This window comes from Neoarius graeffei, chromosome 19, assembly GCF_027579695.1.
Source record: "Neoarius graeffei isolate fNeoGra1 chromosome 19, fNeoGra1.pri, whole genome shotgun sequence".
Lineage (NCBI taxonomy): Eukaryota > Metazoa > Chordata > Actinopteri > Siluriformes > Ariidae > Neoarius > Neoarius graeffei.
Window position 1 is genome coordinate 21,384,199 of NC_083587.1, and position 14,249 is coordinate 21,398,447.

General features: G+C 43.5%; 1 protein-coding gene across 3 annotated transcripts in view; it reads right to left on the bottom strand.

The window, feature by feature from the left end:
* The window catches only part of arfgef1 (ADP-ribosylation factor guanine nucleotide-exchange factor 1 (brefeldin A-inhibited)), a 154,848-nt gene that overhangs the window by 30,952 nt on the left and 109,647 nt on the right, over window positions 1-14,249 (bottom strand). For all 3 annotated transcript variants that reach the window (XM_060899863.1, XM_060899862.1, XM_060899864.1), the window contains 3 exons: window positions 9,513-9,714; window positions 4,809-4,920; window positions 1,250-1,455 (listed from right to left, as the gene is read on the bottom strand). In XM_060899863.1, the coding sequence (XP_060755846.1) occupies window positions 1,250-1,455; window positions 4,809-4,920; window positions 9,513-9,714 (520 nt within the window). The remainder of the gene's footprint in view (window positions 1-1,249; window positions 1,456-4,808; window positions 4,921-9,512; window positions 9,715-14,249) is intronic.

The window sequence follows — 14,249 nt, forward strand, 5'->3', positions numbered from 1 at the left end:
AGGCTAGAGTTTCGGAGGCGTCATTTGAATGGATTTTACCGCTCGTGGTGGAATACGGGATGGAGATTTCTAAGAAGTGGAATGGACAGATCGGGAAATTGCACAGGTACCATAATAGGAAGCGCAACTGTTTTGCCTGGCTTACCTTGGCTACTTCAAATCATTTCCCCAGATCTCCGCTCTCACACCCGGCCTCCAGAAAAACTGCCAGCCTCTCTACATCGCTCTCCCGGCTACTCTCCTCCCGACACCCCCGCTTATAAAAGCATACGCCTTCACTCACACACAGCAGACCAACAGTTTTTTGTTTGTTTGTTTCATTTGACTGTTTATTTTGTTGATTTTTGTTTGTTGCTTCAATTTATGGAAGACTGGAACCCAGCGAACTGAGTTTTCTAAATATACTAAACCAAAATTTATTCTGTGTCCTGTGCTACGTTGCGTTTTAATGCTTTAAAGTGCCATTCCACCATTGGATGTATTCTTTGGCATAAAATACAATATATTTTATGACAACATGACTAGACAGAGAAATCTTTTAGCTTCAAAATGATATATCAAACATTATTTTTTGACAACGACAAGTATATTAATTTTGCGACCAAAGTCACCTACCCTTTTAATTTCCGCGCGGTAGTGAAACGTGATGTCATCGGCAGGTTCCCCTTCTTGTACACCACGTCACGTGTGACGTGGCACAGATTATCAGCAATGGCGGATAGAACGCGATTTCCACTTGTCGATTGCTGTGCCGATATTCACCATCGACCGTCTCCTTTGGGCATCACTTGCTATTTTCCTTCGCTTCTTTTCCGAAGCTGACAATCGCGTTCTATCCGCCATTGCTGATAATCTGTGTCACGTCACACGTGACGTGGTACACAAGAAGGGGAACCTGCCGATGACATCACGTTTCACTACCGCGCGGAAATTAAAAGGGTAGGTGACTTTGGTCGCAAAATTAATATACTTGTCGTTGTCAAAAAATTATGTTTGTTATATCATTTTGAAGCTAAAAGATTTCTCTGTCTAGTCATGTTGTCATAAAATATATTGTATTTTATGCCAAAAAAATACATCCAATGGTGGAATGGCACTTTAAGGTGGTTTTGGTAACGGGGATGTTTTTTTGTTTTTTAACTTGTGGCAGTCTTTCACTTCCTGGCGCCCAACTAAAAAACAATAATAATTAACTTTCGAAGACAAACTCCACCGTTACAGCCCGTCAGCAAAGCCTCTGCTCTCTTACCGCTGGTTGCACTCTAAATATCTAGCAGCAAATTTCTCCATGAGGCGATCGATTTTCTGGGCTTCTCCAGGAAGCCGGAAGCCCTCCAGGAACAGACGCAAGGCAGACACAAAGTCCTTCCCTTGGAAGTCCATTTGGTCCACATAGGCATACATCACTTCCTTATTGAAGCGATCATTGTCTCCCAGAAACTCTCCAGCTTGGACCTGTGAAGACGACGGAGAAATTATTTATATATATATTAATTGAATCTCTAAATATGACAGGGAATCAGTCATCTACAAACGAATCAGTATTCCAGTTATAAAATTTCAATAGAATTAAATGTTCATCTTCTATGGTTGAGTGACATGACAACATGATACTGTTTTTGCAATAAACTGTTATTTCTCCGAGATACCGTGGGTAGTCTTTCTAAACCACTGATGACTTTTTCCAAACCAGTCATGGCATTTGTCATTTACATTCAACTTTCGGTAATATTTTTATACATTTTAAACTAAATTAAATATGATTCAGTATAATTTTTTTTTTTACAAGAATGTTTTTGCCTACTACCTTTTACACTGTTAAAACTTACATGATTAAGCATATATTAATTAAGCTTCCTTTAATAGCTTATATCCTTACAAGCACATTTATTACTCATTTGCATCAGTGTAATGCTGCGTTCATGTGCTATGGGAAGATGGTATTTTCCAGTCGGGAAGTGGTATTTACCAGTGTGTTGTGTTCACATGCTTTTGTTGTTGTTGACAAATTAAAGATGGTGGACCAGATTCAGAATCAGGCCTGTTATTTGGCTAAAACAATTATAGATTGCCTTGTTCATCAGCTGCAGCAGGAATATGAGTTATCAAAAGGTAAATAATGCTGAATATTTCCTGATCATGACAAGTAGAGATTTTCTTAACACATTGAATGCCACGCAGTTTTTGGAAATTTGGCTGTAGCCACAATGAGAGTAGCCAGTATCTAGATCATTGTTGGCGTTCTTTGGACAGCCACAGAATATTTTATCTCATCTCATCTCATTATCTCTAGCCGCTTCATCCTTCTACAGGGTCGCAGGCAAGCTGGAGCCTATCCCAGCTGACTACGGGCGAAAGGCGGGGTACACCCTGGACAAGTCGCCAGGTCATCACAGGGCTGACACATAGACACAGACAACCATTCACACTCACATTCACACCTACGCTCAATTTAGAGTCACCAGTTAACCTAACCTGCATGTCTTTGGACTGTGGGGGAAACCGGAGCACCCGGAGGAAACCCACGCGGACACGGGGAGAACATGCAAACTCCACACAGAAAGGCCCTCGCCGGCCCCGGGGCTCGAACCCAGGACCTTCTTGCTGTGAGGCGACAGCGCTAACCACTACACCACCGTGCCGCCCAGAATATTTTATATTAGGCTATAATATACATATTATAATAATATAATATACATGACTCGTTTAAAAGGTGAGAGTCAGCTTTCCGTAGGTGAAAACCACTTCTTTCTTGGTTCATAAGCTAGTCTTGTACCGCTCGCCGCCATGTTGAAAAGGTTAAAGTTCATCTCATCTCGGCAACTCGTGTATCAAAATTTTCTACGAGTTGCCCAGTGGAAAATACCACAAGAGGGGGCGTTCATGTGTGCTTTCCATGTCAGCGTTTGGTATTTACCATAATTCCCATAGCACATGAACGCACCATTAACATAAGGCCACACCAATTCGATTAGTTGGTTCTTGGAATCGCCGCTTGAAGAAAATGCAAAAAAAAAAAATCGAAATCAAACTCCCACCAACAGAAAAACATCGTGGCTGATGGTTCAAAATACTGAAGACTGCAGGTTGAGGGCACGTGACGTCGAAAACCAATCAAATCGCCCCTTTCACTTTCGATAAAGACCTGTGGAAGAAGCATGCCTGTGGAGGGGAGTCCTGCAAAGCCTGCGTTTGTGATTGTTAGGATATTCAGCGAACAGAAGCGGAAAATCTTTGACAGGTGTGTCGAAATTCAAGAGGGGGAAACTTTGCACAGTTGTACTCAAGATGCCGTGAGCTTGTTACCCTGCGATGTGCCAACCTGGACAACAGCTCTGTGGAGGTGGGTTTGATTTATATATTTCATTGATTGATGTGAGGGGCAAACAAAAAATCATTCCAAGTATTTAGCCATCAGAAGTAGCCTATTCCTGGTCAAATCTTTTTTTCTGTGCGTTGTAGATGTTCAATTGACTGTAATTCAATCGTTTATTTAGCCGATCTGTTTACTGGTTTGCCTGATAAAAGACGTGCAGAGAGACGGCATTCTGACTTGTCGGGCACAGTTGTTTGAGTTCCCCTTGGGGGCTTGTTTACACAAATAAAAGGAAAAAATGAAGACTGTTGTTTCAGACTTTTATTTTCAATTATCCTTAATGTATACGGGTGGAAATAAGATAAGCTATTAAAAGAGCCATATGAAATGTGTAACAATAATGTCTCTCTATTATGAAAGCCCTCTATTTCCACCGCTAATTTTACCATCAGAGCATTCATTTTATTTTATTTTTATTTTGCTTGCTCGCTTCATATTTTTCCTGAAAAAATCCGAGAACCAACTAATTAAATTGGTGTGGCCTTAAGGCCAATTTATGCTGACAACGCAGTCCTCGCAGACGGTGTCGCAGATAGTGTCTGCGTAGCCCCCCCCACCTTCGCAGACGCTCTGCGTGCACCTCCCAAAAATTGTGACCACCGCAGAAGCCTCGCAGACAGCGTCGCAGACAAGAGGGCTCTGATTGGTCCGCTCTACATCCGCTGTACACGCACTTCCGCTTCCCTACTTTCCCGGTTTGTTTTGTTTTCACGACCGCCATTTTTAAAAACACAAGCGAAGATGGAGCAGCACGAAGAGCGGTTGATCGAGGAAGTGAGGAAGTACGGACATCTATACGACTCCAGTTCTAGTCATTATAAGTAACCGGAGGATAAACACTCCACTAACCACACCCACCAACTACTCCTAGCGATTTCGCGACTTCGCGCCCCCTTGTGTTGTGGCGGTGAATAACATCGCGCACGCCTATTACTTTTGCTCAACGATAAATCACAACTGTCTGCGAAAAGCTATCTGCGAAAGCCTTGTCGTAAGAGCATGCAGAGGCCTTTACACTGAATTAAGAGGCTAGAACACAGTCTAACTTCTCAGTTCTTGTTTTCAAACTGGTGTGTTTGAAACTCAAGTATTTTTTTTACTTCATTTAATGAGCAATAAACAAGAAAATGCTCTATAAATCACGCTGGTGATGAAGTTAATGTGATAAATGCACGTCTTGGCTGCCACTCTCGAGGCCTAGGCTTGGCACTGACGAGCTCTTGTTTTCGAGCAGCTCTTTCACACACTCCACGACTGTATGGAAAGGCTCTCAAGGCCTCAAGTGCAGAACTGCTGAAAACCACTATAAATTGTTGCGATCTTTTTCGAAATGGAAAAATCTGGGTGTATTCATCAGGAGGAGTATTGATTTCTGGGTCCCCATCATCAACAACCACCATTGAAAATACACTATCGACAGAAAATAGCTTACAGAATCCAGCCTCTCTTCCTGATGTAAGAACTGAGCGATGTCCTCTGGCGTTGTTCCTAGCATGCCTTGCTCCTGCAGATACTGGATGCCCCTCTTTGGTTTCTTGTTGAACCTTTAACACAAGCGCAGACCAAAAAAAAAAAAGTCACCATAAACTACGGCTTCTGCAGTGACGAAAGATTCCTAAAATATACAGATGGCACTGTATTTCTTTCATGCTTTCACAACTTTACATACCAAAACTGACATGTTTTGTAAGAAATAAAACACTTGGAGCTGTGCTGTAATAGGAAAAGAATCAACGATGGTTGTGAGACATGGCCTGGTGCAAAACAATGTTCAATGAACAAAAGCTTTTTAACCATTTATGTTGTCAAAATGTCCATGAGGCAAGTCAGTTACTGTTATTTCTTACATTACGGCATCTGTAAACAGTCAGTCATTCTCTCACCAGCCTCTCTTTTTTTTCTGTCTCTTAAAGTTAATACACCCCCCCCAAAAAAAAAACATTAAAAACCCTTCTCTATCCTGAATACTATTCCATGACAGAAAGGTTTCCAAGTGTTACAAAGCTCTGACGATGGAGACTCCTTCTACTGATGTTAGCCCTCTGGAGCTGAGAGTTTCTCCGGCGAAGCTCGGCAGGTTTAGAACGAGTAGGTCTTGTATTTCAACAAATATCTTCGTGAGTTATCATCATACACGCATCACGAACACTGACAAACTTTAAACTTTCCTCTGTGCACACTGCCAAATAATACACTTTTAAAATTACCTAATTTAGTTGAGATATAAAACTTGTCAGCTTACTCAGTCACACTGGAGTCAGAGCGCTGAGCGCACACTTACGCATTCATAAAAGACTAGTCACGTGGTAACGGCATGATCATCACTTTCACTCTTTCGGTTTCGATCGGTTTCTCTTTCGCAGTGGGAACACCCACCGTAAACAAGATCAAATCTGTCAGCCATAGTTTCGGCTATTTGGAGGTAAAACTTGTTGCGAGATGGCACGCGGATTTTATGCTCAAGAGGCACTTCGGATAATTCGGCCTGATGCGATTCAATTCAATCTTGAGAACCGCAACACTGATGAGTGGTGCCTTTTTCTTTTTCCCCTTCGACTCGATCCAGCTGAAGATCAACTCGAGTAAGTGTAAATATTTCTTCGACTTCTTATGAGCATATCGGTTGACATTCGTGTACTGTAGTGCATACACAGGAAACATGACTGAGCAATTTTTCAAGATTTAAAAGTATTTTCCTCAAAAAATAACTCTGCGGGGGCGTCGTGGCTCAGGTGGATAAGGCGCCATAACATAAATCCGGGGACCCGGGTTCGATTCCGGCCCGAGGTCATTTCCCGATCCCTCCCCGTCTCTCTCTCCCGCTCATTTCCTGTCTCTACACTGTCCTATCCAATAAAGGTTAAAAAAGCCCCCCCCCCAAAAAAAAAAAAAAAACTTTGCCCCATTTTGAGTTGAGAGGAAAATTTGGAGCTGGAGCAAAATTAGAGTAATTGTGAAACAGAGTTGTCATGTCTCTGAACAGAGTAAAATAGTACAAGAGTTAATTTCAAGACACACTGAAGAGAGTCAAATCCCACCATAAAGAGTAAAATATTAGCACTGAATTGAGGAGAATTGACTCTGGAAAAACAGCTCGATCAAAAGAGTAACTTTTACTCTTTTTAGAGAGGGACAAAACGTAGAGTAAAACAGTAGCCTGGCAAGCCAGACTAAATGTGAATATTTAGTCTGGTCTCGGTCGTAGACATTTCCGAAGGGTGTGTGAGGAACAACCCGTTGTCTTTCAAACTGTCTCTGTGCGTATAGACCCCTTTCACTGACGTCACCCGAAACCGGAAGTAAACAGACCCTGCGCCATTTTGGAAGACCAACAAACTCGTGATTAGGGGGAAATAACGGCAGCGGTATGTGAACCCACGAGAATAAAGTGGAGTGGCAAACGACTTAAACAAATCTGAGCTGTTTTATTTATGATTTATTGGCCCAACAGTAGACTTGAAAGAAACCTGTGTGAGACTTGGCGAAAAACTGTGGATATAATGGATAAGTCTGTGCATGATCTGCGGACACTTTGAGGTAAGCAAACGCAAGAAATTCAGATTTAAAACATGCTAAATTGGCCCCAAGTTGATAACTGTATGAGGAGCAAGCCTCCCAGACTTCTACAATTTAATAATAATAATAATTTAGGATGGTTTGGGGCTTGCTCGCTGCTGCCAGGTTGGTTGAGTAGCCTGACTGTTTTTTGTTTTTTTCTTGCGTGTGGTATCATTGTTGACGCAAGGTTGTTTTTTGAACATGCCAATGCGGACACGATTTCCCCGATGAGTTATGACTTCAGACGCGATGCGTGTGTGGAGTCCGCGTGATATGTGCGCAAGATAGGCTTCTCATGTGTTTGGAGATCCGCGCTCCGAGACAAGCGCAAGCACACACACCCCCAAGGGAAAAAAAGGGGCCCCCTGAAAATATCGGCATAGTTCGAACACTGAGTGTAGGCACTGGGTGTAAACAACAAATAGTTTACAATGTCTGGGTAGCAAACAGATGGCAGAATTGGTGTCCGGTCCTCCTTATGTTTCCATTCTCCCTTGCCCCGAGTCTTATCATATGGGTCAAACCCATCAATCACAGCCAGTTTCTCCACATACCGTGCCCTTTCTGCAGCTGGTAATGTACTCACATAACCAGAATTATTAGCCATCGTGTCACTTTACTCTCGCTCGTACTTTGTTTTATATTGTGAGTGCATGTACTTGGTCTTCCAATATGGCGCCTAACAAAATCTCGCGGCGCAGTGACGTCATGTGAAAGGGGTCTATAGGCCAACGCTCTGACCAATCAGCGCAACAGTGACTGTGATGTAGTCAGAGCGACAGAAAGCAGTGGGGGAGGGTAAACAGCTGGTAGATCAGACTTTTGCCATAGCCGGTCGGCAAAACAGCGAAAACGTCCTTCTTGAAAAGGAATGAGCGGAGAGCCTCTTCCTGCTCATGTTTCAACGAAAACTCCAAGTCTAATTCTTCTAAAACTGATTCCAAAGCGGAGTCAAGCGGTAGCCATCTTTCCTGCTGCGCTTTCTCCAGCGTCGTGCAGCCTTGTCGTCACTCCTGCAAAAGCCCGCCCAAAGAATCCAAACAAAAACCTTGCGTTGTGATTGGCGGGCACGATTTGATGCCCGGGGTGTGGTGTTGTTATGGTCCGAGGCGGGTGGGTCTAGTTTACTAGGCTAGTAAAACAGAGTAAAATTTTTCTTCAATTTGAATAAATTTCACTCAGGCAAATTTCCTGTGTAATCTTTGCGTGCTTCTCGAGGAAACAAAATGTGCACCGGCGCTTGTTTGCTCTTTTCTTCTTAGTCTTTTTCTGGCACGCTCTGATGATGTCAATTTCAACAAATCTAAGCAGTATTTTCAGTCATGTGACTTTTTTGGTCTTCCGCACAGGTTCAGCTACAATAATATATCCACATGTAGTATGTAGGTCATGACTGTACTTTTTAAAAATACCAGATAAACGAAGACGTTGTAAAAAGCAGTTTCAGAACCGTGTTGGAAAGTGTGAAGAAACACGACCTTGCCCATTGTGACGAACCTTTCTGATCACCTGACCTGATGGGATTAAGGGCCTCTGCATGCTCTTGCGACAAGGCTTTCGCAGATAGCTTTTCGCAGACAGTTGTAATTTATCGTTGAGCGGGGAGTAATAGGCGTGCGCGATGTTATTCACCGCCACAACGCAAGGGGGCGCGAAGTCGCTAGGAGTAGTTGGTGGGTGTGGTTAGTGGAGGAGTGTTTATCCTCCGGTTACTTATAATGACTAGAACTGGAGTCGTATAGATGTCCGTACTTCCTCACTTCCTCGATCAACCGCTCTTCGTGCTGCTCCATCTTCGCTCGTGTTTTTAAAAATGCCGGTCGTGAAAACAAAACAAACCGGGAAAGTAGGGAAGCGGAAGTGCGTGTACAGCGGATGTAGAGTGGACCAATCAGAGCCCTCTTGTCTGCGACGCTGTCTGCGGTGGTCACAATTTTTGGGAGGTGCGCGCAGAGCGTCTGCGAAGGAGGGGGGGGGGGGGGCTTTGCAGACGCCATCTGCGAGGACTGGGTTGTCAGCATAAATTGGCCTTAAGAGTCGGCAGTGGGAGGGGTTTTCACTCTTCTCATTGAATACCACAGTGGGAGGCCACTGCCAACCTTTATCCCAAAACAACAGGACGTATATTTTTTTTGATGGCCAGTTAATTGTCCAAATCAATGGAGCAGATTTAAGTTTTTGTGCTTGATACATTCCTAAGACTGAACAGAATCACCTCAAGTGACCAAAACGGTTCGACACAATGGGTAAGGTCATGCCCCCCCCACACACACACATTCCAACACCGTTCTAAAACTGCTTTTTACAGCAGCTTAATTGATCTTTTTTTCTTTTAAAAGTACAAATCATGACATACATACTACATAGATATTATTGCAGCCAAACTTGTGCTGAATACGAAAAAGTCACAGGACTGAAAATCCTGCTTAGCTTTGTTGAAATTGACAAAATCAAAGCAAGCCAAAACCATTAGAGTGCCTGAAAATATCTTCAGACCCCAGAGGGTTAAATAAATATCTATAGTGAGAGTAGTGCATGTGTGTGGGGTTTTTTGTTTTGGTTACTATCGTCAGCTTACAGATCAATGCCTTGCTCGATAATTTCCTTCTGCTGTTTGAGCACTTCGAACTGCTCTGGGTTATCAGTGCCGGACATCTGTGTGCTGTAGCTGCCGATGCCTGAGGAAGCTGTGGAGTCCAAAGAGTTAATGCTGCCATAGCGGTTAATGGTCTCTGGGTGCTTGGACTCGTTGGCCTCCTGCTCAGAAGGCTTCTCCTGGCCTGAGACAGAGAGAAAGGACAAAACATGTACAGTGAGGGAGATGACTCCAGGCCTCTGTGGTACAGAGAGAGAGAGAGGGAGACAGTTTGATTCATTAGCGTACTGGCTGGGGCTGTAAAGTGCGTTGCTGTACAGAGGCTCCTCACATTCTGCTGTCTGTATGAGGTTACAAAAGGTTATTCAGAATACGGATGAGACAAAGGAACTCAAAACAGACCACAAGAGCCAACTAAAGGCCTTGGAAACCAGGCCAGCAGCATGTGCGCATCTGTGTGTGCGTGCATGCACGTATAAGAGACACAATGTTCCATGTAAGATCTGATTACATGTAGGAAACTGTTTGAAACATTCAGCACGTAGCCGTCACAGTAATGCGAGAGCACAGGTTGCTTTCTCCGAGCACCAGCAGATGAAAGACAAGCTCACTGCTGCTCACAGATTACAGACTTCCTCTAGAGGGGCTGAGATTCTCTGCTTCCCAACACACAAAGCCACAATACTAAACAGCGTCATGTAAGCTTCAGAGCGTAAACTACGAAGTCATACTCAACACAAAAAGCTGTACAGAAACAGAGGTGCACTGATTAAAAAAAAAAAAAAAAAAACTCTCTCTTACAGATGCATAAGACTACGTTCAGACTGCACCCTGAAACGACCCATATCCGATATTTTTGCCCATATGCGACCTGTATCCGATTTGTTATTGACAATCTGAACGACACACATCCGATTTTTTCACATGCGACCCAGGCCGCTTGGATATGTGGTCCTAATTCCGATGCATATCCGTTATTTTCACATGTGACTGCAGTCTGAACGGACAGGTCGCATTCATGCGACCTACACGTCATCAACAAGAGACAAACGTCACTATTCTGCGTTGGCTAATCCCGCCTCTTTGGTGGAAAACAACAACATTTGTACAGTTTTCAGAATTTAAATAGACTTTTATAGAATTGATCAAGCTAATGGTGGATTTGGTAGGGACCTGGATGTTGATCTGTTAGCCTGATTAAATAAAACAGTTTCTATAACTGATTTATAACTTAAACCATCCTGTATTACAAGATTATAAGATTGTTCTGGAAATTTCCAGTAATTTGACACCTTCGGTCTCATTAGTCTGCTGCCCACATTAATCAGGTTATTGTGTGAGTTCCGCCGCCGCCACAAAAACCACATCGCCAGGTCTCGCCTCATCTCCATGCTTTACTTGCAAACTTGAAGAGTGAGCTTTTTTTTTGTTTGTTTACGTATTACGTAGATGTGCTTATTACGTGTCAATTTGCGCATGCGGGACACTTTTGGGTCGTTTTCCGTTCATATTGGAGATCACATACAAGTCTCATATAATTGGTAATGTGAACGGCCTAACAAAAAAATCGGATTTCACAACAAATCGGATATGGGTCGTTTCAGGTCGCAGTCTGAACGTAGTGTAAGAGTATCAAATGCGTTTTGTGTTATGTAAATAACATTTGATTTCTGTTATTAAAATATATGTTTTACCAGCTGACTGCTGATATTCTTTACAATTCTTCTTTGCATTGATGCTTTTTTTTTAGCAAATGAAGCTTTGTCTAATTACATTAATCTGCATATCTAATAAAAGACTAAAATAACCAAAAGACCTTTCATGTTATCGAATTAAAATATTTTTGCTCACTGCGAAGCTCAAGAGATTTTATTTTTCAGAAAAGTTTTTGGGAAAATATTTTCTTGTTTAAGTACAAACATGCTATATGTTATGTTTCAAAGGAAATTGATGTCTATCATAATGACAGACTGACATACAACACGATGACATTATGTAACAAGCGGGCGGAGTTTCATCTCATCTCATCATCTCTAGCCGCTTTATCCTTCTACAGGGTCGCAGGCAAGCTGGAGCCTATCCCAGCTGACTACGGGCGAAAGGCGGGGTACACCCTGGACAAGTCGCCAGGTCATCACAGGGCTGACACATAGACACAGACAACCATTCACACTCACATTCACACCTACGGTCAATTTAGAGTCACCAGTTAACCTAACCTGCATGTCTTTGGACTGTGGGGGAAACCGGAGCACCCGGAGGAAACCCACGCGGACACGGGGAGAACATGCAAACTCCGCACAGAAAGGCCCTCGCCGGCCACGGGGCTCGAACCCAGGACCTTCTTGCTGTGAGGTGACAGTGCTAACCACTACACCGCCGTGCGGGCGGAGTTTAAAACCTTCAAAAGTTGCCGAGTCTGAGAAAACGTGGACATGAGGGAACAAAAACAATGCATAAACATTTTCCTTTCATGTTTATTGCTATGTAGTCTTGCTCTTTTCTCAAGAAAAAAAAAAACAAATCCAGACTTTTCCCGACTGATTGTTGAGCTTTCCAACCGGCTTCACGCCACTCTATAGAATGATGCCATCACATTTTTAATATTTACATCTACTAGTCTTTATTGAGACACAGCGCAGAGATGCCAACCTTTTGTGAAATCAATGTGTAGTGACACATGCATACGAGCGGAGCGGCCGCAGGGCGCGGAGCGAGTCCAATCCAGCTGGGGGTTTGGGGGGGCGCTGTAAGCCCCCCGAGAAAATTTTGGAAATTGGTGCTTTTTTTTTTTAGGGCCATTCTGAGTGAATACAGGTGACTAAAACAAACTGGGACATGCTGGTTTTGGGGGGAGAAAACTGTTTTGTTTTTTTCTCAATTACCTGAAAAATAAAACCAAACCACAATCACTCATGATTTTCTCACGAGTGATACTCATAACTCACCACATTCACACAAAGTAAAGACTTCTCTGGTAATTTGTATACAATCAACTTTCAAACCGTGATTATTGTTTTCTTAACTTTACTACACAAATGCAGATTACATACCATCAATATTTATAGATAACATACTGGAACACTCAATTAGCAAATACTCAAACAGTTGTACTGGAACATGTCCATTTCCTTTTTATTCCCATGATTAATGTCAAGTCACTTTGATTACTTTTAATTTTTATCAACTTCCTTTCGCTTTTACACTACGTTCAGACTGCAACCTGAAACGACCCATATCCGATTTGATGTGAAATCCGATTTTTTTGTTAGGCCGTTCACATTACCAATTATATGAGACTTGTATGCGATCTCCAATATGAACGGAAAACGACCCAAAAGTGTCCCGCATGCGCAAATTGACACGTAATAAGCACATCTATCTCATCTCATCTCATCTCATTATCTCTAGCCGCTTTATCCTTCTACAGGGTCGCAGGCAAGCTGGAGCCTATCCCAGCTGACTACGGGCGAAAGGCGGGGTACACCCTGGACAAGTCGCCAGGTCATCACAGGGCTGACACATAGACACAGACAACCATTCACACTCACATTCACACCTACGCTCAATTTAGAGTCACCAGTTAACCTAACCTGCATGTCTTTGGACTGTGGGGGAAACCGGAGCACCCGGAGGAAACCCACGCGGACACGGGGAGAACATGCAAACTCCACACAGAAAGGCCCTCGCCGGACCCGGGGTTCGAACCCAGGACCTTCTTGCTGTGAGGCGACAGCGCTAACCACTACACCACCGTGCCGCCAAGCACATCTATGTAATACGTAAACCAAAAAAAAAAAGCGCACTCTTCAAGTTTGCAAGTAAAGCATGGAGATGAGGCGAGACCTGGCGATGTGGTTTTTGTGGCGGCGGCGGAACTCACACAATAACCTGATTAATGTGAGCAGCAGACTAATGAGACCGAAGGTGTCAAATTACTGGAAATTTCCAGAACAATCTTATAATCTTGTAATACAGGATGGTTTAACATCCAGGTCCCTACCAAATCCACCATTAGCTTGATCAATTCCATAAAAGTCTATTTAAATTCTGAAAACTGTACAAATGTTGTTGTTTTCCACCAAAGAGGCGGGATTAGCCAACGCAGAATAGTGACGTTTGTCTCTTGTTGATGACGTGTAGGTCGCATGAATGCGACCTGTCCGGTCAGACTGCAGTCGCATGTGAAAATAACGGATATGCATCGGAATTAGGACCACATATCCAAGCGGAGGCGGCACGGTGGTGTAGTGGTTAGCGCTGTCGCCTCACAGCAAGAAGGTCTGGGTTCGAGCCCCGTGGCCGGCGAGGGCCTTTCTGTGTGGAGTTTGCATGTTCTCCCCGTGTCCGCTCCGGTTTCCCCCACAGTCCAAAGACATGCAGGTTAGGTTAACTGGTGACTCTAAATTGACCGTAGGTGTGAATGTGAGTGTGAATGGTTGTCTGTGTCTATGTGTCAGCCCTGTGATGACCTGGAGACTTGTCCAGGGTGTACCCCGCCTTTCGCCCGTAGTCAGCTGGGATAGGCTCCAGCTTGCCTGCGACCCTGTAGAACAGGATAAAGCGGCTACAGATAATGAGATGAGATGAGATGAGATATCCAAGCAGCCTGGGTCGCATGTGAAAAAAATCGGATCTGTGTCGTTCAGATTGTCAATAACAAATCGGATACAGGTCGCATATGGGCAAAAAAGTCGGATATGGGTCGTTTCAGGGTGC